We start from the raw sequence: 26,607 nt of genomic DNA, 5'->3' as shown, positions 1-26,607 counted from the left end.
CAGAGATGGGGGGCAGGGGGAAGAGGAGGAGGGGAGGAGGAGGAAGAGGGAGAGGAGGGGGAGAAAGGAGGAGGAAGAGGAAGAGGAGAGAGAACATGGAGGAGGAGGAAGAGGAAGAGGAGGGGAGGAGGAGGAAGAGGAAGAGGAGGGGAGGAGGAAGAGGAGGGGAGAAAGGAGGAGGAAGAGGAAGAGGAGGGGGAGGAAGAAGAGGGGGAGGAGGAAGAGGAAGAGGAGGGGGAGGAAGGAGGAGGAGGACACAGAGGAAGAAGAGGAGGAGGGAGAACACAGAGGAGGAGGAGGGAGGACACAGGAGGAGGAAGAGGAGAAGGAAAAAGAGGAGGGAGAACATGAAGGAGGAGGAAGAGGAGGGGGAGGAGGAGGAAGAGGAGGGGGAGGAGGGAGAACATAGAAGAGGAGGGAGAACATGGAGGAGGAGGAAGAGGAAGAAGAGGAGGGGGAGGAGGGAGAAGGAGGGAGAACATAGAAGAGGAGGGAGAACATGGAAGAGGAGGAAGAGGAAGAAGAGGAGGGGGAGGAGGGAGGAGGAGGGAGAACATGGAGGAGGAGGAAGAGGAAGAAGAGGAGGGGGAGGAGGGAGGAGGAGGGAGAACATAGAAGAGGAGGGGGAACATGGAAGAGGAGGAAGAGAGAACATGAAAGAGGAGGAAGAGGAGGGGGAGGAAGGAGGAGGGAGGACACAAAGGAAGAAGAGGAGGAGGAGGAGGGAGGACACAGGAGGAGGAAGAGGAGGAGGAAAAAGAGGAGGGAGAACATGAAGGAGGAGGAAGAGGAGGGGTAGGAGGGAGGAGGAGGGAGAACATAGAAGAGGAGGGGGAACATGGAGGAGGAGGAAGAGGAAGAGGAAGAGGAGGGGGAGGAGGGAGGAGGAGGGAAAACATAGGAGAGGAGGGGGAACATGGAGGAGGAGGAAGAGAGAACATGAAAGAGGAGGAAGAGGAGGGGGAGGAAGGAGGAGGAGGGAGAACAGAAGAGGAGGGAGAACATGGAGGAGGAGGAAGAGGAAGAAGAGGAGGGGGAGGAGGGAGGAGGAGGGAGAACATAGAAGAGGAGGGGGAACATGGAAGAGGAGGAAGAGAGAACATGAAAGAGGAGGAAGAGGAGGGGGAGGAAGGAGGAGGGAGGACACAAAGGAAGAAGAGGAGGAGGAGGAGGGAGGACACAGGAGGAGGAAGAGGAGGAGGAAAAAGAGGAGGGAGAACATGAAGGAGGAGGAAGAGGAGGGGAGGAGGGAGGAGGAGGGAGAACATAGAAGAGGAGGGGGAACATGGAGGAGGAGGAAGAGGAAGAGGAAGAGGAGGGGGAGGAGGGAGGAGGAGGGAAAACATAGGAGAGGAGGGGGAACATGGAGGAGGAGGAAGAGAGAACATGAAAGAGGAGGAAGAAGAGGGGGAGGAAGGAGGAGGGAGGACACAAAGGAAGAAGAGGAGGAGGAGGAGGGAGGACATGGAGGAGGGGCGCCCAGCTCCCCAGCTGTCTCTGCCAATGAGCCCGTCTTTCTCAGCAGACATGGAAGCGAGCTTTGCCTTTCACTAGAGACAAGCCGGAGCCGACTCCTTCCTCCCGTCCGTCAGTCCCTGCCTGGGCCTGGGCTCCGTGTCTTACAACAACATCCATGTAAAGCCCCCTCCTTTCCACACATGTTAAACTCATTTCCTCGTGACTTCTGGGGAGACCCTGCGCTGCTGCGCGCCGTTTCCCGCGGATGTCTGCGCTCCTGCCAGGCCCTCCTGGCTCCGCCGCCCGCCCCTTCTGAGCACTTCCGAGCCCAGAAACTTGGGGGGGGACAAACATGGCCCCATTTTGCATCCTCGGGGCAAGGGGGGGACGTGAGGGAGGTCCAGACAACTCAAACGGCCGCCATTTCCCTTCTCATCCAGCACAGACCTGGGGGCCGGGGAAGGGTGTCCATTAACGTCCACTGAGGTCACCGGAGCACCAGAGTCCTGTCTGGGCCCGGCCCGGCCTAGAAGAAGCCCAAATCCCCATGTTCTCAGGCTTCTACGGCGTCCTGAGGAGGGAAGGAAAGGGGCCCCCCTGTGCCTCTCCCAAGGCCTGGAGCCCCTCGAGTCTATCCTGGGCTTGGGGGGTCTTTGCTTGGGGCGGGGGGTCGTTTTCAGTTTGGGAACACGACTCGAGCACCCTTGGGCTCCTCCTTCCCCAGGGGGACCCCAAGTCTTCTGGAGAACTCCAGTGAGAGGTCTCTGGGCTTGCAGTGGAAGGCCCAGCCTGGAGGCCTGCTCCACCACCACTGCCTGGCCTGTGCAAGGATGGTTTCCTTCCCTGGAGCCCTGCATTTCCTTCTCCTCCACCAGGTCCCCCAGCTCTGAAGCATCCAGGGCCCTCTGACTGGCTCTTTGGCCCCCAGGCCCTCCTCAGTCCCCCTGGGCTCTCCTCGACCCCTCTGGGCTCTCCTTGGCCCCCCTGGGGTCTTCTCAGCCCCCCTGGGCCCTCCTTGGCCTTCCTTGGACCCCTGGGCCCTCCTTGGCCCCCCTGGGCTCTCCTCGACCCCTCTGGGCTCTCCTTGGCCCCCGTGGGGTCTTCTCAGCCCCCCCCCCCCGGGCCCTCCTTGGCCTTCCTTGGACCCCTGGGCCCTCCTCAGCCCCCCTGGGCTCTCCTTGGCCCCCCTGGGGTCTTCTCAGCCCCCCTGGGCCCTCCTCGGCCCCCCTGGGCTCTCCTCAGCCCCCCTGGGGTCTTCTCGGCCCCCCTGGGCCCTCCTCGGCCCTCTCTCCCTCTGCTTGGCCGATGGGTGCGCCCCTCCCCCTCCCTCCTAATTATCTGCTGCTGCTCAGATAGTCATTATTGGCTTCCTGGAAGCATGTGGACGGAGCAGAACTCCCAGTTTGGAAGGTTTTTCCATGCACTAATCCAATTCATCAAAGGCCCCCTAACGAAATTACGGGCCTTGGCAGTATCTTTGCTTTTCACCTGATAAGGCTGGAGCAGAAGCCCAAGATGGTTTGTATCAAAATACCTCTCGGACGATGGCTTCTGACAGCCTCGCCGGAGTCCCCTCCCCCGCTTCCTCCCCTCCCCACAGGCCTGCTGGGTATTCTGCCTTTGGACAATGGCCCCAACCCAGAGCCCGAGCCAAGAGGAGGCCATGGCGGCCTGGCACCGGGGACAAGCACCCTCCCACCTGCCACCGGCTTCCCAGCCGCCCATCCCCAGGGGCAAAGGGCTCCCCCGGCCTGTGGCCCTCACACACACTCACACACGGACACACACACATGCACACAGCCATGCACACACTCAGACTGACACACATGCACACTCACACAGACTGACACACATACACACACTCACCGACTGACACACATGCATGCACACTCAGACCGACACACATGCGCACACACTGATACACACATACACACACTCACAGACTGACACACATACACACGCACACTCACCGACTGACACACATACACACTCACACTCACAGACTGACACACATGCACACACACTCAGACTGACACACAGACACACAACACACACACATGCACACAGCCATACACACACTCAGACTGACACACATGCACACACACACTCACAGACTGACACATATATGCACACACATTCAGACTGACACAGACACACATGCACACACACAGACTGACACACATATGCACTCACACCCACAGACTGACACACATGCACACACACTCAGACTGACACACAGACACACAATGCACACACACAGACTCACACATGCACACACTCACATGCACACACTCACAGACATACATGCACACAGCCATACACACAGACTGACACACAGACACACTCACAGACTGACACACATGCACACAGCCATACACACACTCAGACTGACACACATACACACACACTCACACACTGACACACATGCACACACACTCAGACTGACACACATGCACACAGACATACACACACTCAGACTGACACGCAGACATACTCACACACTCAGGCTGACACACACAGTGCACATTCACACTCATAGACTGACACACATGTGCACACACACACTCAGACTGACACACAGACACACAATGCACACACTGACACACACATGCACACAACCATACACACACTCAGACTAACACACATGCACACACACCCACACACTGACACACACATGCACACACACTCAGACGGACACATACGCACCCACACCCACACACTGACACACACATGCACACACACTCAGATGGACATACACACACACCCACAGACTGACACACATGCACACACACTCAGACTGACACACAGACACACAATGCACACACACAGACTCACACACATGCACAGACTGACAATGCACACACCCACACCCACATGCACACACTCACAGATACACATGCACACCGCCATACACACAGACTGACACACATACACACACTCACAGACTGACACACATGCACACACTCACAGACTGACACACATGTGCATACACACTCAGACTGACACAGACACACACACATGCACACAGCCATACACACACTCAGACTAACACACATGCACACACCCCCACACACTGACACACACATGCACACACACTCAGACGGACACACATGCACACACTCACACACTGACACACATGCACACACACTCAGACTGTCACATACGCGCACACCCCCACACACTGACACACACATGCACACACACTCAGATGGACACACACCCACACCCACAGACTGACACACATGCACACACACTCAGACTGACACACAGACACACAATGCACACACACAGACTCACACACATGCACAGACTGACAATGCACACACTCACACACATGCACACACTCACAGATACACATGCACACTGCCATACACACAGACTGACACACATACACACACACTCAGACTGACACACACGCACACATCCATACACACACTCAGACTGACACACAGACACACTCACACACTCAGGCTGACACACACAGTGCACATTCATACTCATAGACTGACACATGCACACTCACACAAGACTGACACAGATTCACATATATGCACACACTCATATACACACAGACTCACACATACACACACATACACTCATATACACACTTACAGACTGACACAGACTCACATGCACACACTCCTACAGACACAAACTTAGACTGACACACATGCACACACTCACACACATAGAGACACACAGATACTTGCACTCTCACACTCACACTCAGACTCACATACACACACACACACACAGATACACTACTCTCTCTCCCTCTCAGAGCCTCTCCTCCTCTGGCAGCCTCAGTCCCAGGCCCCCTTCTGCCTCCACAGAGCTCTGGGGATTGGGCCTGGTGGTGTGTCCCTACCCAAGTCTCCTCTCCTCCTAGCCTCAAACCAAAGTGTCAGGCCATAGGATAAAGCCTGAGAATTCAGCAATGCCACCTGAGGGGTGGGGATGGGGCGAGGAGCAGCGCTTTGGTGCACACACCAAGAATGACGATGAAGGCCCCACGGGAAGAGGATCCTCTCCCCTTTCTCCTTTGTAACTGAGGAGGGGGCATCGCTGCCCAGTGACCCGGAGCTCTAGCCTTGGTCCATCTGTGGAACCTTAGCTGGTTGTGGGCTCTGCTGGGTGCACAAGGGGGTCCCCCCCCCCCCGGGGCTGATGTGTCAACACCATGAATGCCCAGCCACACGGCCACATGAGAGCAGGCAGGTTTTCTTTCCTCTGGCCAGAGAGGGTCAAGTGGGGCCCTGTGTCTGCCCCCCTCGGGCCTGGGAGTCACAATTAAGAGTTGCTCGGAGAGACCGGGCCACTGCTAAAGACGGATCCCCCCAGCTGAGAGACAGAGATGCAGAGAGACACAGACAGAGAGACAGAGATGGAGAGAGAGAGACAGAGACAGAGACAGAGACAGAGAGACAGAGAGAGAGAGATGGAGAGAGACAGACAGAGACAGAGACAGAGAGAGGGAGAGAGAGAGGGAGAGACAGAGACAGAGAGGAAGACAGAGACAGAGACAGAGACGGAGAAGGAGACAGAGAGACAGAGAGACACAGGGAGAGAGAGAAGGAGAGAGACACAGAGAGACAGAGACAGAGAGAGGGAGAGAGAGAGAGGGAGAGACAGACAGAGACAGAGAGAAAGACAGAGACAGAGACAGAGACGGAGACGGAGACAGAGAGACAGAGAGACACAGGGAGAGAGAGAAGGAGAGAGACACAGAGAGACAGAGACAGAGAGAGGGAGAGAGAGAGACAGAGACAGAGAGACAGAGACAGAGAGAAAGACAGAGACAGAGACAGAGACAGAGATGGAGACAGAGAGACGGAGACAGAGACGGAGACAGAGAGACAGAGAGAGACAGGGAGAGAGAGGAGAGAGACACAGAGAGACAGAGACAGAGACAGAGACGGAGACAGAGACAGAGACAGAGACGGAGACAGAGAGACAGAGAGACAGAGAGAGACAGGGAGAGAGACACAGAGAGACAGAGACAGAGACAGAGGGGGACACGGCCCTCCTGGCCGGGACCTTGTCCACGCCTCGAGCAGAGGGCGAGGGGGCTGGCCTGGGCAGATGCCGGACAAGCTGTCACGAAAAGAGTGAATAAACAGTGACGGTTGTGCGGGTTCTCCAAAGGCTACGGCCTGGCAGGGCGCGGCTGGAGATGACGCGTAATTAAAGTGATTTCAGCCCCTCCCTCCCCGCCCGGCCGGCTTAGGCCCAGTGTAAATGGCATTAAGGAAGACAATGAGTTTCCCTTTATTTAATGTCCTTCCGCACGCACGCACCTCATTTGCATGGCGCTCTCCACCAAGCGCTGACCTTATAAACGCTGGCATTTGTACAGTGTCTGAGGGGCCGCCTTTAATCAGGCTCCCCAAAGCCGGCAGGGAGGGAGCTGCGCGGCTCTGGTTGGCCGCGAGTCGGGCCTGGTCAAATGTTGATCCTTCTCGCCTCTGAAAACAAGCTGCCGGGAGCCGGGCCGGCCGGGGAATAGGCCGCGCGCGGCGTGCCGGCCGTCATAATCGTACATAATCGTTTGGAAATATAGCTAATAAAAAATATAATGAGCGCTCGGCAGAGTCGGCATTAGGCCCAAATTACACGATATTAATACTTGAACAGGTGCAGGAAGGCGCTTTAAATGAGGTAAATGAATAAAGCGTCCCAGAGCACAACTGAGAACACTGACAAAAAGTCAATGGCATGAATAATTCAGGCCGGCCTGCCAGCAAAGGGCAGCTCTCTTTGACCTTTGTGACAGGAAGTGAAAGGCAACCCCGCCGACTCTCCCCGCCCCCGGCCTTCCGAGGTGCCCACCGGAGGGCCGCCCGGCCTGGGCACGCTGGGGGGAGCACGGGGCCCCAGACAATGGGGGTTAAGTAAACACTCCTCTCCTACAAGCCGTGTCAACGGAGGAGAAAGTCCGAGGTCAGCCGGGCTGAAGGCCTGGAACAGCTGTTCCCCAGGGCCAAAGTTTGCCTCCCGCCGCCCCGGGCCCACTCCAACTCTTCCCAACTCGGGAGGGAAGAAAATGGGATAAACAGATGTCTGGCTGCCATGCTGGAAAGTGGGACACCCTCGGAATGACAAGTCTCCTCGCCCCGGTGGGATGGTGCCAGACTTGGGGGGGAGCTTTACTGCCCACCGAGATGCCAACCAGCAGCGCTGCCCGTGATGGGGCCATCTGGAAAAGCACCGCCGAGCTCGCCGTCGGGAGCCCATTGCGGGCTGAAGCTGGGAGCTCTGGGCCCGCCATGGCTCCGGAGCCGGCATGTTGTGATAGTAACGCAATCTGCCCGCCGGCTTCCTCCACAATCAATCTTTGCAGGCCTCAACTGTTGGACCCCGAGCCTGCCCGGCCAGGCAGCCAGAGGAGGAAGGGGGACGTCCGGAGGACGGACCCTCCCAGAACCCGGCCAGGTCCTGGGAAGAACCGGCCAGAGGGCCCGAGCCCCGGTGTGGTCCTCCCTGCGGCCTTCGCAGCTCTAGCATCCTCCTGTAATCACTTGCAGCCCTTGGAATGCACGCTGGAAACAGGAGAGATTTATCTCGTCCTCCTTGGGCTGTGGAGACAATGGCTGGGTGTCCCTAATGAAGACCATCTGCTTTTGTGTTTTCCCAGAAAACACGATTTTGCTGTGAAAGTGACCCTCCCATCCTCTGCAAGGAGGAGAGAGAAGGGCCTTCCCGAGCTCCTCTGGGCCAGGCCCACGACCAGAGCCCTTCCTGAAGCGCACTTTCCTCCTGGGCAATCTTCGGCTCTGCTTCTCTGGGCTTTTTCTCTTCTTTTTCCCACGCTCGAAATGATGTGATTTGAAATGTGCTGGAGTGCAATGATATTCCAGAAGTGAAGTCTCCGGTATCGCTTGATAAGGAAAAACTAGCTCCAGCCAATGGAACATTTCTAATCAATTAAAAGGATTCTCTTATGGGGAACAGTTTAACTTTTCCTCCTTTTTCCTTCCTTCCTTCCTTCCTTCCTTCCTTCCTTCCTTCCTTCCTTCCTTCCTTCCTTCCTTCCTTCCTTCCTTCCTTCCTTCCTTCCTTCCTTCCTTCCTTTTTTCTCTTTCTCCTTTCTTTTTCTCTCTCCTTTTTTCTCTTTTTTCTTTCCTTCCTTTTTCCTCTTGCTTTCTTTCTCCTTTCTCTTTCTTTCCTTCTTTTCTCTTTCTTCCTATTTTCTCTTTCTTTCCTCCCTTCCTTTCTTCCCCTTTTTTCCTTCCTCCCTTCCTCCCTTCCTCTTTCTTTCCTCCCTTCCTCCCTTCCTTCCCTTTTTCTCTTTCTGCTTTCTTTTTCTCTCTCCTTTTTTCTTTTTTCTTCTCTCCTTTTCCCCTCTTGCTTTCTTTCTCCTTTCTCTTTCTTTCTTTCCTTCTTTTCTCTTTCTTCCTATTTTCTCTTTCTTTCTTCCCTTCCTTTCTTCCCCTTCTTTCCTTCCTCCCTTCCTCTTTCTTTCCTCCCTTCCTCCCTTCCTTCCCTTTCTCCTTTCTTTTTCTCTCTCCTTTTTTCTTTTTTCTTCTCTCCTTTTCCCCTCTTGCTTTCTTTCTCCTTTCTCTTTCTTTCTTTCCTTCTTTTCTCTTTCTTCCTCTTTTCTCTTTCTTTCCTCCCTTCCTTTCTTCCCCTTCTTTCCTTCCTCCCTTCCTCTTTCTTTCCTCCCTTCCTTCCCTTTTTCTCTTTCTCCTTTCTTTTTCTCTCTCCTTTTTTTCTCTTTTTTCTTCTCTTCCCTTTTCCTCTTGCTTTCTTTCTCCTTTCTCTTTCTTCCTTTCTTTCTTCCTTTCTTTCTTCCTCTCTCTCTCTTTCTTTCTTTCTTTCTTTCTCTCTCTTTCTTTCTTTCTTTCTTTCTTTCTTTCTTTCTTTCTTTCTTTCTTTCTTTCTTTCTTTCTTTCTTTCTTTCTTTCTTTCTTTCTTTCTTTCTTTCTTTCTTTCTTTCTTTCTTTCTTTCCTCTTTCTTTTCTCCCTTCCTTTCTTCCCCATTCTTCCTTCCTCTTTCTTTCCTCCCTTCCTTCCTTACTCTTTTATCTTTCCTTCCTCTCTCCCTCCTTCCTTCCTCTTTTTTCCTTTCTTTAGAGGGAGGAGTTGTTGACTGATTTTCTGACAGTGCTTCCAGGTGCTTCAGTGAGTGGACTGCGTTTGAAAGAGAACCAAAACAACAGCCTGCCGACGCTTGTACTGTCTCTAGAATGCAACTGGCCCAGAAAGAGTTCAGATCTTTCTTTTCTGTTCTCCCAAACGGCACACAAAATACAGCCAAACTCCCCCTGACTTCCAGGAGGAACATCAGCCGGAGCCCCAGCGAACATGGCTTCATTGATCTCAATTCAAGTTTGAGTGATCGGTTCATATCCTCAGGACAGACAGATCTGCTTTCTCTGGTCATGTACCTGAAGACCAAGAGGACTGGGTGGCACATGCAGTGGAGGAGCCCAGAGACGCCTTAGCGGGTGCAGGCCTGGGAATGGAGCCACCAATTGGAGGGGTTGTCCTCGTCTAGGATGCTCAAGAATGAGCAGAGCCCAGGCATGCGGCAGAAGCCAGTGATTGCAGGCAGATGATCCAGTGTAAACCACCATGAGGCACAAGTGGAAATCTTTTCCCTTCCCCATAAGGGAGATGAGCCTCCAGAAAAGGCTTTTCCCCCTTCCCTGATTTTTGCCCCCGTGAACACCCCGTTCGTTAACTTTTCCAAAATGGCCCTCCAACTGGAGGTGGGAGCCAGGGAGAAAAATCACTTCTCGGGCTTTACAGCAGACAAGCAAATGCTAATAGTATTTTGTCATCCTAAGTGACAGCTCTCTTCAGAATGCTAAACATGCAAGTTCCATTTTTCATTCCATAAAAACTATCCCTACCTTAAAATTCCTAATGTGGGAAGTGATTAAAATTCCTATAAAATTGTCATATCTTTAAATTTAGAAGCAGAGCAGATTTTTCATCAATAATTAAGCTCTCTAAAGCATTTCTGCCAGGCGTAAATGGAGTTTCAATCTTCCTTATTCAAATAAACATGGTAAACCCATTAACCAAATGTTGTTTTTTTTTTTAATCCCCCACCCCCTTCCAGTGCTTCCAGAATAGCAAATGATAGCCGGGTTCTCTCAGGTTATAGGAGGACCAGGCATTGCACCTTCCTATCTCTCTCGTTTCATTCATTCGTTCATTCATTCATTCTGATTGCAAATCTAAAGATTGCCTTCTTCCACTGACAAACAACTGGGGCAGCCGGGCATTCTGCAGTGTCAGGTACTGCAAAGTCTTGTGCCAGAAACATACACAGAGAGCATCAATAAAAAGCATCCTCGAAATGCCTTCGCATCCAATGGCAATTCACCACGATGGTGTTCCTCACATCCAAATTGATTTCTGCTGCAACCCCCGACCTCAAGCCCCCAAAGAGGGCTCGAGCCATCTTGTGTACTCCATATTTTGTGGTATGCAAAATTCCCCCTTTTCAAGGCAAATCCACTTCTAAGTTTCTCTGTGGCGCAGGCATTGAAACATTTCAAAAGATGAAATAGATCCCCACATGAGTCTCTATTAAAAACATTGGGCGCTCCTTAAAGCATCAGCCCTTCAAAGGAGATTCCAATTGGGCCCAACACGTTGAGCCAAGAAAGAGAAAAGGGAAAAAGAAAGGCAAGGAAGCCAGTTGCAGGGCAGCAATGGCCGGCTTTATGACTTCCAGAGCTAAAACACTGAAGACAAATATAATTATATCGATTCTCAGCGTCAGAGTTCTATAAAGTGCTGAACTTGTTCTCCACTCCCTGACACAATCCCAGAGTGATGGCAACAACTGGTCAGCCTTATTTGATTACTAATAAGAGAGATGTCCCTTCTGTCAGATACCGAACATTCTCCGCTAAGCAAACAGCTATTTCAGCTAGTTAAACATTAGCATTGCTCTCCACTGGTGGGGCATATTTCTTTAGGCTTAACTCATAGACTTTTCCGGGTTTAATTTTTCAGGCTCTGGCCAGCAAAGTTCATGATCAAAAGATAACTGGGTAATGCAGGCTGCTGAAATCCAAGCCTTCTTCCAAACAGTCTAAACCTCCCTCTCACCAGCCCGGTGTCAGATGTACACCTCACACCGACTGGAGCACCCGGGATGCACCATGTGCAAGGCTCCATTGGAGCCCTCCCCCCCACCCCCACCCCAGCCTCCAGGCCGCCACCATCTTATCCACCAGGCCGCCCCGGTGCCTGGCAGCTCCTCGCCTGACCCCAGGGCCCCACAGGCCGAGGAGGAAGACCAAAGAGAACCGAGTGGCCCAAACCAAGGCTGCCAATCGCTCCCGTTTGCCACTGGACACCAAGCGGCCTGCTCGACTGAAGAAAAATTAGGCCATATTTCACAACTAATTGAGAGGCGGCGAATGGCGGGCTCAGGACAGCGCGCAGGACCCCAATAATGGAAGAGGGAACTACTTGTTAACAAATTAGCCCAAAGCCTTTTCTGACATCTCCCTGGCTTTAAAGCCAGCAACTCTCTAGGCATAAAGTGCTGCTCACAGTGAGAGCGGTGGCAGATGAAACTGCTTCCCTTGACAACTCGCTAGCAATTACCGAATCCCCACAGAGTAAGCCACCAGGTTTCCAAGTCAACCCACCTGTGCATGCTAACACAAGAGGACAACAAATGGCGCAGTGCACAGAATGAACTCCCGAGCAGGCTGCAGCGAGCCAGGGAGGACGAGAGAGCCAGCAGAGCGCCGGCCTCTGGCTGCCAACGCCGCCGCCGCCGCCGCCGCCGCCCGTTTGTTTGTTTTGCAAAGCCAAGAAGCGATCGCGAGAGGAAAGAGAAATCCTTCTTACCTGTCAATGATCACCGGGTCGGAGGGGGTCTCGTTTCGATTGCCGCAACTTTTCTTGTCGCAGCATCGGCTGTGGATCAATGAGAAAGAGCGCTCTTAATACAGGCCGGATCTTCCCGGCTTAGGGGGGCGCGGGGGCGACTGGGGGGGGGCGGGGCAGTCCGAGAGCCGTTTTATGCCTGTGTGGTGAGGAAGGGAACTCCCCCCCCCCCATAACTTCCCCAAAGCCCTCTGTCTGTCTGTCTGTCTGTCTGTCTGGGCCGAGCCCGCGGCACCCCGAGGAGGCTCCGGGAGCGCCTCCTCGCCCAGAAGCCGGGAAATTGGGATGCTAAAATATGGAAAGCATGTTGTGGTGTTTGTCTTTGCAGTGAACTGCGGAGAAGGCGAGGCGGGAGGCTTGGGAATAACTTTTCACAGCCTTAGCTTTTGTTTACCTCTAATTGTCAAGCTGTTATTTCTGGGAAAGATGCAAGATGCCACCTTCCCCCAGTCTTTCTTTGGGGCATTTATTAATTATGGGCACAAAGGCGTGCAGGGGTGCCTCGCGAAGTTCCATTGTTCCCCCTTTAAGCCTACCTTCACGCCATTATTGGAACTTTAATTAAAGCCGAAATGAAACAAAAATGTTATGCTACTTGCATTTTAAAAAAGCATACTTGTATAATGGTTACATGTCTAAATTAGCTAAATTAACACCATATGGTAGGCAAAGTATATAAAGCCTTTTAAACCTGACAGCTAAAGTGATTAAAGAAAGTCTACAGTCTTCCACTTACAGCTTAAATCACATCTGTGCACTCTGTATGTTAATTGCGGAACATGCAGAAGTGGATAATAAAGAAATTCCACTTTATTGGTTGTAATTTATATTTATTACCTGATATGAGAAAAAGTCAGCTTTTGTATATTAGTGCCGTAACAATATGTCTGCTCCGAAATGGCACTGAGGCACGCGCGAGGCGCCATAGCAAGGAAGAGGATGCCCCTTAGAGTCTGCAGCCTGCTACTGCCGGAGCCCGCCGCCGCCGCCGCCGCCCGCCCGCCCGCCCGGCCCAGCCGAGCCCAGCCGCCTCCCGCTCGCTCCCCGCTCCCTCCCCGCTCGCTCCCCGCTCGCTCCCCGCTCGCTCGCTGCAACTATATTTCACGTGCCGCACAGACAAAGTCAATGATGCATTTTTATTTGCCATGTAGGGGTGAAACTCTGGTGCTAGTTAGGAGAAAACAGGTGGGAAATTGCTCTTCTGACACAGATCTCGAGGAACGTGCGTGCTCTCGAACAACAATGCGAACAATGCATGGCTGCTCCCCGGAAGAGGTTAACGGAGAGCAGCCGCACCAGCCCGCTCGCTCACTCGCACTTACGCGAGCCCCGGAATAGGGACAAAAGAGTTGCCTTTCTGTCAATAACAGGCCAGAGCCCGGGCGCGCGCGCGCGTGCCCGGGCCCGCCAGGCTGGGGCTCGGAGGGGGAGAGAGACAGAGAGAGTGAGGGAGACCAGGAGGGAGGGACCAGGGCCAGGCCGGGACCTCGGCCTCTGCTCCTTCCCACCCTGGCCTCCCTCCTCCACAGCCGGCTTGGCGCAGGGACATGGCCAACTTGGGCGTCCCTGGCTGAAATGCCCAAGGGGATCTGTACTCCTCCTGCGGGCCCGGCCAGAGGCTCACTCAAAGCCCGGGGGAGGCGGGCCCAATCCCCAGTCTTGAGGAGGGGGCAGCCCAGAGAGGGCAAACTCGCCAAGCTGGCGGGGCGGGGCGGGGCGCGACCCGTCCAGGGCCAGTGAAACCCCGACGCTGACCCCGGCATGACCTCACGGTCCCTTGCAGCCCCTGCCCAGATGCTGGCTCACCTGCACATGATCTCGTGAGTCAGGAGAACGCGACACATCTCGGGGTTCTTGTCCTGCCCCTCGTACACGATGGCCTGAGCGGAACAGGGAGAGAGAGGTGCGTTAGGACGCAGGGAACTAGGCGGGAGGGGGGGGGCACCGCTAACGAGCGGAGAGGGGCTCAGAAAGGAAAAGCCGGGACAGGGCAAGGCTAGGCTGCCCGCCCCGTCGGGGCCCCAGTCCCAAGAGCTGGGCTCTCCTCTGTCTGTTTCCAGCATTCATTCCCTACAAGAGGAGGAGGAAGAGGAGGAGGGAGGAAGAAGAAGGCGGAGGCCTCCTCTCTTGTGTGGCAGGTGCACGTGGCACGTGGAGAACATTAAAATTTTAAGTAAGAAAATGCAATGTTTAATTATCTATTTCACACTTTAGTTACCTGTCAAAGGACGATTTATCAACACAACAGTTTGGTCCCTCTCTGGCGCTCCCCCCATCCCCAGTCCCCTTCCCATTTCCCTCTTTGCTACCCAGAAGAAGGACAGTCTCAGAGCACCCCGCCCCGGGGAAGGCCAGAGCAGGGGGGCCACCAGGTAGCCTTCTGTCCCCAGCAGGGCACCAAATTTCCTCGTCTCCTAATTGGACCTCCCGCCCTCCCCCGCCCTTCTCGGCCTCCTGGGCTAGAAATGGGAGCGGAGTCCGGTCCCGTCCGAGAGAAAGTTTACTCCCCAAATGTTTGCAAAGCAACTTGTTCAAGCCGCAGTGCCCGGCTTCCTTGCCAGCCCTGGCCCCGCCCGCCCGCCCTCTGCATGCTTGCATGCGTGCATGCGTGCCTGGACGCTGCTGCTGCTGCTGCTGCTGCTGCTGCAGCCTCTGCCTCCCAGCCGCAGCCCGCAGCCCGCAGCCCGGCCCTGCAGGGACCCACTGGGATGCGGCCCCCTTCCACTTGGATGTAATCGCGCGGCCATTGTCTAAGCTGCTTTTCAATTTACATTTTCTAAGAGCTCAGGCAGAAATGCTGCTGCTGGGCTGCGGCCGCGGCGGCTGCGGCGGCACCTCCGAGAAAGAGGGGGAAATACTTAAGCCAGAAAAACAATTTGAGGGAACCTGTTATTGCAATTAGAGGCCTTCGTAGTATACTTTATCCACCCCCTGGGGCCCGGCTTAGCTAACAGCACCAAAGGAAGCCTTAGTGCCAGCCGGCCCCTTGGAGCTGCTGGGCCTGGCCCGGCGGGCCAGCGGCTCGGTTCGGTTCGGGTTGGGGTGGAGCCGTGCTGGGCTCCGAAATCCCTGTTGGCGGGGTCCAGGCTCCCCCAAGTGCCCGCTGGGCCCCTGACTGAAACGATCCAGAGTTGGGCCACCTCTCCTGGCCGCTGCACAGCCCTCTCCCCTGGCTAGCATCGAGGCTCTGCAGGCTTCCGGCCCGGGGCTCTCCTGCCTGGGCAGCCATGCAGCGGCTAGCTGTCCCTGCCTGCCTTCGCCAAAGCCGCCAGGCTGCCTGGAACAGTAGCCTGCCACTCCCCTGCCATGGCCAGGCCTGGGCCAGCCTTCCTGAGTCACTGCCACAGGCAGGCAGGCAGGCAGAGTGCGGGTGCAGCCAGCTCGCCCCGCCGAGCCCCAGAGCGGATGGCAGGGAGGACTGAGGCCTGCTTGGCCCCAGCCGCACCAGCGGCGGCGCTCTCAGAGCGCACCACGCTGATGCACCAGGTAGGGAGGCCTGGGGGAGGGCCGGGTAGCCCACCAGCAGAAGCCCTCAGACACCCCGAGGACCCCCAGAAGCTCTCGCTGCAGGCTGGTTATTATGGGATGGTATTTGGGAAGAAAGTGCTAATAGCCAATCTGGTGTTTATTTTGAAACTGCTAACAATGATTTTTCTTGGGTAAAAAGGCGGCCGTGTCTGGGCCCACGCTTGAGTAGGTTTTGAGCAGGGACTCTAACAGATGGTGGGAAACTCGAGGTGCGCCTCGTCCCTCACTCGGGCTCCTGCTCAGACTGGGGGCGCGCTCTGCCTGACCGGCCTCCCTGGGCAGCCCCCGCCCGCTGCCTGCTGCTTGTCTTCCTCCTTGCCACATTTCCAGCCCCTCTGCTGCTCCGGCCCCACCCCCAGCACCTCCCGGAGAGCCTCCAGCCTGCCTGCGCACCCCTCTCTCTGCTCGCCTTCTCCCCCGTCCCTCCCTCCAAGCCTGGGTGTCTTCTAGAGAGCCCCAAACGGGCCGCTGAGGCCCGCGACAGCCGCCTCCTTGGCCGCCCTGAAGCTGCCCAGCCAGCAGCCTAGCCTGCCGGCCTGAGCCTTCCCACCCCCACCCTGCAGCATCGCTTCTCGTGCAGCTGCTGCGGCTGCAAGGCCCCGCCGGCCGGCCTGCCTGCCTGCCTGCCTGCCTGCCTGCCTGTCTGCCTGCCGGCCGCCCAGCCGGCCTGCTGCTCTCCGCCTGGCCCCGGCCCCCAGCACCCCCGCGCCCTCCACAGCCTTTCTCTGTCCCCGCAGCAAACTTCTCGAAAGCCAAACCCACCCCAGCCCTTGGGCGCGGGGAAGGAAGGGAGCAAAGGCTCCCAGGAACAAGGGGCTGGGAGAAGCTGCCGGGAGTGGCGAGAGGGGAGGGCTGGAGCCAGGCAGCTGCCTGCAGCAAATGCCCCAGGAGGGCGGCGAGGGGGAGGCCTGCCTCAATCTGCCCAACCGGCCGCCTGGGAAGCTAGCTGGAAAGGACTTCTAAGCTCCCCAGGCACTCCTGACACTTGGGGGGCCCCCAAATCGGAGAAGGGCGTTCGGAGCGCGGCTGAGCTGAGCTCCCGGGGAGCAGCTCGGACCCGGCGCGCTCTCTCGCCAGCCCCAGCAGCTCAGGTCTCACTTATTGTTAACCGGGGTGCCCCAGAAGGGCTCCGAGCCCCTCCCCAGCTGCCAGCAGGCAGACGGCCGGATGCCTGGACGCCGCCAGCAGGCTCTGGGCGCCGCAGCATCCCTTCTGCCATTTGTTCCTCCCCTCTGCTGAACCCCCGTATTTAGATTTGATTTATTTTGTATTTTGTAGCACAAACAGAAATCCATGAACTGTCGGTTCAGCGCCATTGACTCTTTGATCAGTTACTGGGCGATTTTCCCCCGTCAGTAAAGGGAGATTAAATGGCCCGCTTTTCAGCGCTGGTTATCCAGCAAAGGTGGGGAGGGGGAGGGGGGGCTCGGCTGGACAAACAATAAAAGTGTCCCTAACGAGGGAAGCTCGCCCGAGCTTCTTTCTGCAGCAGCCGGGAAACTTGGAGCTGCCAGACCGAGAGAAGCTCTCAATAAGGCGGCAGCGAATTCCGGAAACATTTAGTAGCTTTTTCTCCCCGAGAAAGCAGCCCACAGTGGCCTCGCCCGAGCACCCTGGCCTGGAAGGGGAAGCCCCCCGCCCCCCGCCCCCGCCCCCCGCCAAGCAGGATCTGCCTCTGCTCTTTGTCTGAGCCGGGCGCCGTGCCTGCCAGGGCTGCCAGACTCTCCGGGAAGACCCGGCTTCCTTACTCCAGCCTGCGGGCATTCGCCGTTAACCGGATTGGGGGCTGAGGGGAGGCTAAACTAGTTTTAAGGGAAATAAAGCCGGAGAGCTCAGTGCAGGCAGAATGCACAGGATCCGGGGGCTTGTCTGTCTGGCCGAGGATTCGTCCAGTTAGCCCCAGCCCTGAAAGCACTGAATTCCAAGCTCGGAAGGGTGTTTGAGACCGAGGGGGAAGAAGCTCGGCGGCTACCCGCCGGCCGGGGGCTCTCACAAACACCGCCCGCCCGACAAAACCGAAACAAGGTTTCTTTGAAGGGAGAGAGGTAGATAGATGGGGGCGCGGGGGGGGGGGCAGGGAGGAGCCCCCCCTCACCACACACTTCCACACAAGTGGAGCCCTCGGAAAAACAAAAGCAACAAAGCTTCCCCGCATTCGATTCCAAGAGAGCCACACAGCTAACTCCAGCGAGCACTGGAAAAGTTGGCCAAGACAGGTTAAATAATTTAATAAGAACCTGCTCGTGATTGTGTTATTTACAAGCTCTGACAGAGGCCGGTCTCCGAGAAATGGACGACTGTGGGTGACCCCTGGAGCTGCGAGTTTGAATTATGGAGATGGGGGGCTGAGAGGTGAGCCTGGACTACAGGAGAACAAGATGACTTTTCACCTCGCCACATTTAACTTTTAAATCCAAACAAACGTCTCCTGTTACTAGACCATCACATTGGAACAGGAGCAGGAAGAAAAGGGGGGGGGGGGATCCTAATCAAATCCGATTGGGAGGACTTGGGAAGAGAGTTGCCTTTGTTATGGAAAAAAATCCAGAGCAAGGAATTCATTTTGCGAGTGGAGAGAGCGTTAGCCACCAACGGGGAGGGGGCAGAGGAGCGTCTTCCTGCCCAATATTAATTACTAAAATTCATTGTGATAAAATTTGGCTCAAATAACAGACCACTTAGTCAATCCAGCCTGCCTGCTCCAGGAACCCCAGAAACCAAATATCCCCATTAATATGGTGCTCTAATTAGTCCGTCAAGGAAACGAAACGAAAAAAGCAAAGCAAATGGGGCCCGTGCCTCCAGAAGGAGGGGGAAAGCCAAAGCCAGCAGTGCAGACCCATTGTAAAACTGAAACTTTCTCACCTGTTTGGTCATGGAGTCTATGAGACGAACATACAGATCCTGCTCTGTTCTAACTCCTGTAAAAAAGGAAAATAAAATCAAAAAGGAGGAAAAGAGAGCCAAGAAAGGAAGCTCTGGGAGGGCGACCTAGCCAGAGGAGCTCAGGCAGTTTCCCGCTGCCCCCAAGATGGTTCCAAATTTAGGACAATTTCAGCAGCAAATCAGGCTGTGGAAGCCTCATCCTTGAATTAACCCACCATTTTCGCCCTGGCATTTGGGGAGCCTGGAGCGGGTTCCCGAGCTTCTGGGGGCCTGATTGCTTTGCTCTAACGGTCCCTCTACGTGATCTTCGATTTTTGCAAAATAAATCCGCAAGAAGTCCAAATCCCAACCTCCTTTTTTCGGTGGTTGAGTGTTTCTCCTATCTCGTGGGCTCCCCCACCCTTTCCTGGGGTCCAGAAGTAAGTTATGCTTGATTTTCTGGAAGCGCCCTCATCCCAATAATTAACATTAATTTGCAAAATTGAAAAAAGTCACTTAAAAGTGATGTTGTGCTGGGGCAGAGATCGATCCCTCTTTTTACTTTCTACTTCCAGCCCAACCGGTTAATCACGTGAAGTGCCATCGACTTATCGATCGCTTCGGTTTTGTTTGCCTTCTATGCCATGAGAAGATTTCATGTTTACATCCATGTAATTTTCATGTCCCAATCTTTCGACCCTAACCCTTCCAAAGCAGCCCGAGAAAGAGGGAGGACTGGCGAGGGGGTGCGCGAGGGCAAGGGAAGCTGGGGCCACTGTTCACACTCACCGTTACTGTACAACAGCTGAAGTTTGTAATGAATCCCATTATTGGTTTTTTCATTGTTCGGCTCCTGGAAAGAAGGAGAAAGAAATGCTCTGAGAGGGCGGGCAGGCGGCTTCCTCCTGCTGCCTAGCCTGCCTCTCGCCTCCAAGACCCAAGCCCCCCCTGCTTACCAAGGGTTCAATCCCTCCCTAGCTGAACCACTTTGGGAAACACTGGTGATGTCATTTTCCTGGTACAAAACCTCAGCTTGCTTTTTGCTTGCTCGGGCTCGAGGAACGAAGTGGGGGGGGGGGCACTGCTAAGTTTCCAAAGCTCTTTCTACCTTCCTTCTCTCCTCCCTTCCTGCCTTCCTCCCTTCCTTCTTTTCTTCCTTTCTTATTTCCTTCCTTCCCTCCTTCCTCTTCTTTCTGTCTTTTTCTTTTTCTTTCCTTCCTTCCTTCCTTCCTTCCTTTCCTTCTTCTCTTTTTCCCTGCCTTCCCTTCCTTCCTCTTTGCTTCCTGAGTGCATGAAGCCCGGCCCGGCCTGGCCCGGCCCAGCTCTGCTCGGCTCTCAGAGGCTGAGAGCTGGTCTCCTTCTCGGCAAGCAGGGAGACGCCAGCCCGCCTGCCTGCTCTCCTGCCCGTCTACACGTGGTCCAGGCGCCTCTGGAGTGCTGTTAGGGCTTCCCAGGGCTTTGCGATCTCTGATCAATTCCAGCCAGCCTGCACTGGGCGGCCACCCCCACCCCAGACCCGCGAACCCCAGCCAACTTACTTTCTCTTTCTCCACAAAGTCCACAAAAGCTGTCCTTTCGATCTCTACCGGCTGCCCCTGCCTGTCGTACAGAGCTAAGACGAAGTGGAAAAAATTGGATTTTCTGAGATTGGAAGGCGGCTGTTTCTCGAAATGTGCCCGAGCCAGCCCCACACCGCTGCGGGAAAAAACAAGACAACGTCTCGGTGAGAAGGGCTGGGGAGCGCGGACCGCAGAGCCACCGACCCGGGCTGGGGAAGGAAGGAGCCCGGGGAGGGAGACGGAGGGGCACGGCCGAGGCCAGGCTGCGGCGGCCGAGGGCCCCAAGCGAGGCTCTCAGGAGCTGGAGCGCATGGTCGATCGCTTGCTCGCTCTCCGCCGCCCGCCCGGCTGCTGCTGCCGCAGCAGCTGCCGCTGCCGCTGCCGCCGCGGCTGCCGCTACCTCGGCCTCGGCCGCGGCCGCCTCCTGAGCCGTGTGGCGGGCTGGGATGGCAGGGGAGAGGCGCTGCGAGGTGGCTGGGCTACAGGCTGGGGGGAAGCGAGCTGCAGCTCGGGCAAACGGGCTTTCTGGGCGCCGGGAGCCGCGGAGGAGAGGGAAGGCGGGGGAAGGGAGCCGAGGCAAGGGAGGACTAGGCAAGCGAGGCGCGGGATGCGGAGAGAGGGCAAGTGAGGGAAGGCACAGAGAGGGACCCCAGCGGCCGCTGGGAATGCGTACCTCTGGGCGGCCGTGTTCGCATCCACCACCCCAGCCGTATGCATCCAAGAGCGCACCGGGTTCATGCCACTGCCCAGCGGCTCCTCCTTCATGGTCGTCCCGCCTCTGGGTATATTTTCCTGAATCCCAAACATGAACACAAATGGGGGCGGCAGCAGCTCCTGGCCAGAAGGGGTAAGAGTCAGGGCAGGGCAGCTTCGGGGGGCTCCGGGCGTCTCCCCCTCTCGGGCCGGTTCTCTCGCCTGCCCGCTGCGCTCTCGCTCCCAGGCGCAGGCTACGGATGGGTGTCGGGGCCGCCTCCTTCCCTCCGTGCGATCGGCGAGAGAAGAGCCCACTCCGAGCTTCGCTCCCTTCTTCAGTGTGTCCGGGGCCGGCCCCACATAGACGCTGCCCGCTCCGCGCGCCTCTTGGGCAGCCTGTGCCCGCTCCCCACCGCCGCCGCCGGGCCACCTGGACGGCTGCTGCTTCTGCTGCTGCTGCTGCTGCTGCGTTGGCGGCTGTTATTGTTATTATTATTGAATATTGTTTTTAAAAAGAGGAGGAAGAAAAGGGGGCAAAAAGAAAAGGGGCAAAAAGTGGCGGCGGCGGCGCCGGAAATGTGCGTCTTGCAAAAGAATAAATATTGCTGTCGTTGTTGTTGTTTGTGGGAGCCCTCAGTGTGGTGTCATGCCCGTCCAGCGGCGTCCAAAAAGCTTCCGGACACTGCGGAATCGACCACTTCTGGCGCGGCTCGCCTGCTCCAAAAGACAAATAAACGAAAAAAATGATTACCGCCGAGGTGCTCCTGGACACAGGAGAGGTGGCTGCAGGGGCCTTGAGCGTCTCGCCGAATGGATGGAAGCGCACAAAACTCAGCCCTCTCTCCCCTAGGAATGGAACCTTTCCCGGGAGCCAAAACTCTAGACCCACGGGAACAGCGCTGTCAGATCCTGACGTCGGCGGGGCGGGGACAGCGCCATATATGGGGAGCCCAGCGCTCCCAACCCAGCCCGCCTGCCCGCCTCCCAGCCTCCCTGCCTGCCTGCCTGCTTCCCTCCCACCCTCCTTTCCTCCCTCCCTCCCTCTTTCTCTCCCTCCCTCCCTCTCTGCCTGCCTCCCTTGCCCAAGAGCTCCTCAGATCTCTCACTCCTGCTTGCTTGCCTGCCTGCCTGCCTTCCTCCCTCCCTTCCTGCCTCCCTGCTTGCCTGCCTGCCTGCCTGCCTGCCTGCTGCTGCTGCTACTGCTGCTGCTGCTGCAACCCGAGAGGACGGTTCCACTCCACTTTCCCCCCTTATAATACTCGAGCATTTTTTTCGACATCAGCAGCCAATGAAGTTATTATTGGTCCGAATAAATCTTGAAAAGAAACCTCTCCAGCCAGTACAGACACTCATGGTGGACCCAAACACTCCCTCACACGCACCCACACGCACGCGCCAGCGTACACACACACACACACACTCACACACACACACACACACACACACACAACCTGAGCAGCCCCTCGGTCCCCAGGCGCCCACACCACCACCCCTCCCCAAGTGTCGGGGTTCCCTAGTCAACTGTTTTGAAAGTCAAAATAAAAAGATAACATCGCGGAACTGCTAGAAGCGGCCAGCGGGGGGGGGGGGGGTCATTTTGTAGAGGGAAGGGGGTTGGGGGGGTCGTGAGGAGTGAAAGACTGGACAAAGCTGGTGCTCCTTGTCACTGGGTGGGAAAGAGGAGAGTTCAGCCTCTTCTTGCAGCTCCCCAGCCCCGGCTTGGGCTCTTGGCACTCACTGCATTACCTGAGTTCAGGTGCAACCAAATGGGCAAACTCGGGTGCTGGCTTTTCCCGACCGAAGCCACCTCGGAAAATGCCCCGCTGCATTTGGCAAAGTACATCCTTCTGCCCCGGGTCCTGGCCAGAAATTCACTTACACACACACACACACACACACACACACACACACTCACACTCACCCTCCCTCAGTCACCCCCGCACATCTCGATGGAGACAGATATGTCTGCGGCCGGATAGGCGGGTGACATAAAATCATTCTGTGCAGGTCTCCCGCCCAAAGCCCCATTAAAATCTGCCCGGGTTTATGCAATCATTCACAGGCTCCGAAGTTGCTCGCTGCATTCAGGTTTGGGGGGAAATCTTCCAGAGAGCAGCAGAGCTCCTTAAAATCAAACCAGATGCCTCCCCGCCAGCTCCGGGTCCCTTTGCCTCTTCCTTCGCTGCTCTCCTGGAGCAGGTTACAACAGCGACCAGCACACGCCTTTCTGGGGGCATTTCGTGGGATCTAGAGGCAAGGGGGACTGGCAGCTCGAGGTGCTGGCGGCAGCGGCTCCCAGGGCCGGGCGATCGGGCCCGAATCCCTGGGACTCGGACCCGGCCTCCGATCCTGCGAGGGACACCGCCCGCCCGCCCGCCCGCCCGCCTGCAGGGACTTACTTTTGCCGAGCTAGAGGCAAAAAGACACTGAGGGAGCGTTTACTTTTACCCAGAGAACACCCAGGGGATGGACTGAGGCTCGCCTGGACGGACACCTTCCTGCAGAGACAAATCAGGCCTCCTTTGATTTCAAACCAAAAACCAAAATCCAAAGCAACAAGCACCAAAGCAAGCCAAACGCACCCCAACCAAAGAACCCCAACAAACACCTCCAAACCGACTCCCCAAAGCCCTCCACCAAGCCAGCAGATTGCAGGGCAGCCGCCGCACTGAGCGAGCAGCCCTCCCGCCTCGCCTCGCCTGGCTTAGGGAGCCCTGCCTTTTTCTACGCGTTTGGGGGGGAACTGAGAGGGTGCGGGCGTTCCTGTTGTAATTACTCGGGGAAAATCGAAGCCCTCTTTCTGTTATCAGGGGACCCCGATCCCTGCCTGGCAGGGCGAAGGGGGGAAAAGAGGTGTTCGAAAGCAATCTATTTGCCTGGTGTTGGGGGTTAATGACAATTGCCCGAGCTAAGTGAATTATCAAAGCAGCGCGTCTCCCCGATCTCCAAATCCATTACATTGCTGGCCGTCTAATTAAATACGTAAGTATAATAAAATCATATTTTATGACTATTTGAGGGTAATGAGATTAGTCTTTAGAAGCGATCGCCACATATTAAAGATGCTGCTGTCTATCGGATGTTAATAACCTTAAATCAAAGTGTATGGAAACTATTCATGATAAATTAAAAGAAAATTCCGGGATTCCTAATAAGCCCAGCGCTTTTCGGGGACAGGAGGGCAGAGGAGATCTGGAATGCTGCGTGTGTCTCTGCGTGTCTGTGTGTGTGTGTGTGTGTGTGTGTGTGTGTGTGTGTGTCTGCGCTTGGGGGGGGGGGGGCCTGAGAGAAAACTCCATGTGGACAACAGTCCAGGGCTAGCTGGGGGTGGGGAGGGCATTTGTTTGTGCGTGCTACCCGGCGACGAGGAGGAAGAGGATGCTCCCAGCCCCGGCCCGCCCCAGCCTCTTCCCCTCTTTGCCCTCCAAGCCCAAGTTGGAGGCAGTCAACAATGCTGTCTTTGTGGCGCCTCTCCTAAAATCTCCAGCCCCGACCTGAGCTCGCCCCCAGCCCGGGCTAACGAAAGGAGAAAGCTCCGAGCCATCGGCAGCGGCTTTAATTCCGATTACACGCGCCCAGGCGATTTAAATCTGATTACCAAATTAGAAGCTTTTCAAACAAATCCTCCTAAATCTGGTACTGTTGACTAAAGAGGAAAAAAAAGTTGTCTAAGCCCGCCACAGAAGGTAGCGCCCCTGCCCTGAAAGAAAGAGACTTTGAGCCCTTTTGGACAACCAAGGCAGCTGCCCCCCTATTCGGGGCGATATTAAGGGGAAATGAATGCAAATCTGTGCTCAGAAGCCATCTGGCCTGGAATGGGGGCGTCAGCTGCTCCTCACACCAGGCTCGGAGGCTGAATCTATTTCAGCTCATTTTCGACATCATCTGGTCCTGCACCCAAAGCGTGGCAAATACGCTCTTTATCACTCTCCAACTTTATCTTATCTTGCTTGCTTTCTTGCTTGCTTCTATACCTATATCGATAGCCAGAGAGCCATATACACTTTTTTTCGGTCACAGGGCGGCGGCGGCGGCGGCGGCGGGGGCTGCTACTGCTGCTGGCCCTGGGAGTTGCATCCACCCACGCCGAAAGAGGTTAACTGGAGCTAGGGGGTCCTGGGCCCCCAGCTCAGCCCAGCCCACCCGGCGCCCTCGGTCAGGCTGGCCCGCCAGCCCGCTGCTCTGCCCCGGAGGGAGGAGGGGGAAGGAGGAGGAAGACTAGCTATGCCCCTCTGTGCTCCTCCGAGAGCAGACACACTGGCTTGTAGCAAGGAGGGAAGGAAAGAAGGAGGGAGGGAGGGAGGGAGAAAGGGAGGGAGGCAGAGAGAAGGAGGGAGGCAAGTAAGCTGGGTGGAAAGCTTCTGCCCGAGAGAGGAGCTGGGGCATCGCAATCAAAGATTAAACAGCATTTGTGAGGAGGGGGGGATCAACTTGCCGCGTAATTGATTAGTTAGCTTCGATTGAGAAGATGACAGACAGACAGTGAGTGTCCTCACCCAGCAAGAAAGCCAGCAAGCAAGCAGAGTGCTCGAGTTCTTTCCTCTCTGGCCATTTCTTTTTCCTTCCTCCCTCCCTCCCTCCCTTCCTCCCTTCCTTCTTCTCCCTTCCTTCTTCCCTTCTTCCCTTCCTTCCTTCCTTCCTTCCTTCCTTCCTTATTTCCTTATTTCCTTCCTTCCTTTTTTCCTTCTCTTCTCTCCCTCCTTCCCTTCCTTCTTTCCCCCTTTCTTCCTTCTCTTCTCTTATTTCTCACTTGCCCTCCCGCTCTTGTTCCTTTTCTTCCTTGCTTTCCATTCTTTATTTTTCCCTCCCTCCTCCCTCTCTCATTTCTTACTTGTCCTCCCATCTTTTCCTTATCTTCCTTCCTGCATCCTTTCCCTTTCTTTCTTACTAATTTTCTTCTTCATTCTTTTATTTTTATCTCCTTTTTCTAAAAAGTGTGACAACAATCCAGAGCCGCTCCAGTGTGAACTGACTTCAGTAATCTGTTTCCTTTGCAGTTTCATTTCTGAACTTTAGAGAGAAAGGAGGAAACCGTGTTCTTTGCATAGGAGAAGAGTCAAAACCGACGCTGTCCATTGACAGACAGACGGACAGACAGAGACACAGACCGTGGGGGGGGGGAGGGTGTGTGTGTGTGTGTGTGTGTGTGTGTGTGTGTGTGTGTGTGTGTGAGAGAGAGAGAGAGAGAGAGAGAGAGAGAGAGAGAGAGAGAGAGAGGCTGGGGGCGGGGCAGAGAGGAGGGAGCAGGAGCAGGTCTCGGGCTGGCTCTGGGAAGCGTGGAAGGACCTGAGTCCTGACCTTAGCAAAGTTAGTCATGCAGAAGGTGTGTGGATTTGAATGCAATTTGCATGCAGCAGCCAAGACCTCCCGAAGTCGCGAGCCTCCTTCTTGGAGGGTGTGAAGTGTTCCTTTTGTGTGAATTTACGGGGCGAGGCTTCAATGAGCCCCCTCAAATTTGCATTTAAATAGCGACATCAAGCGATTCGCGTGCCACACACCAGTGGGCTCCCAGATGTCAAGCCGGAGTCAGTCAGATGGTCATTGCCCAGCTGTCCTCCTCAACATCATACCAGAGCAGGCAGTGACCTTAAAGAGACAGGACCCTTTCCTGCCTCCCCCCAACCGCACCCCATAAGGCTCAGGC

General features: G+C 55.6%; 1 protein-coding gene across 20 annotated transcripts in view; it reads right to left on the bottom strand.

Annotated features, from left to right (window-relative positions):
- The window catches only part of EBF3 (EBF transcription factor 3), a 142,435-nt gene extending 120,568 nt beyond the window's left edge, over positions 1-21,867 (bottom strand). For 8 of the 20 annotated variants that reach the window (XM_056794979.1, XM_056795039.1, XM_056795055.1 and 5 more), the window contains exons 1-6: positions 20,944-21,866; positions 20,250-20,406; positions 19,501-19,564; positions 18,712-18,767; positions 14,125-14,198; positions 12,280-12,348 (exon numbers count right to left, since the gene is read on the bottom strand). In XM_056794979.1, coding sequence (XP_056650957.1) covers positions 12,280-12,348; positions 14,125-14,198; positions 18,712-18,767; positions 19,501-19,564; positions 20,250-20,406; positions 20,944-21,077 — 554 coding nt within the window. In that variant the 5' untranslated portion in view covers positions 21,078-21,866. Of the gene's footprint in view, positions 1-12,279; positions 12,349-14,124; positions 14,199-18,711; positions 18,768-19,500; positions 19,565-20,249; positions 20,407-20,943 lie in introns of all 20 variants that reach the window. The other 12 variants (XM_056794964.1, XM_056795011.1, XM_056794973.1 and 9 more) reach the window with 3 other exon arrangements.
- Positions 21,868-26,607: the final 4,740 nt, after the last annotated feature.

Source organism: Monodelphis domestica, chromosome 1 (genome assembly GCF_027887165.1).
Source record: "Monodelphis domestica isolate mMonDom1 chromosome 1, mMonDom1.pri, whole genome shotgun sequence".
NCBI classification, from domain to species: Eukaryota; Metazoa; Chordata; class Mammalia; order Didelphimorphia; family Didelphidae; genus Monodelphis; species Monodelphis domestica.
Note: the sequence above shows the minus strand (reverse complement) of the source record. Positions and strands in the feature narration are given on the sequence as shown.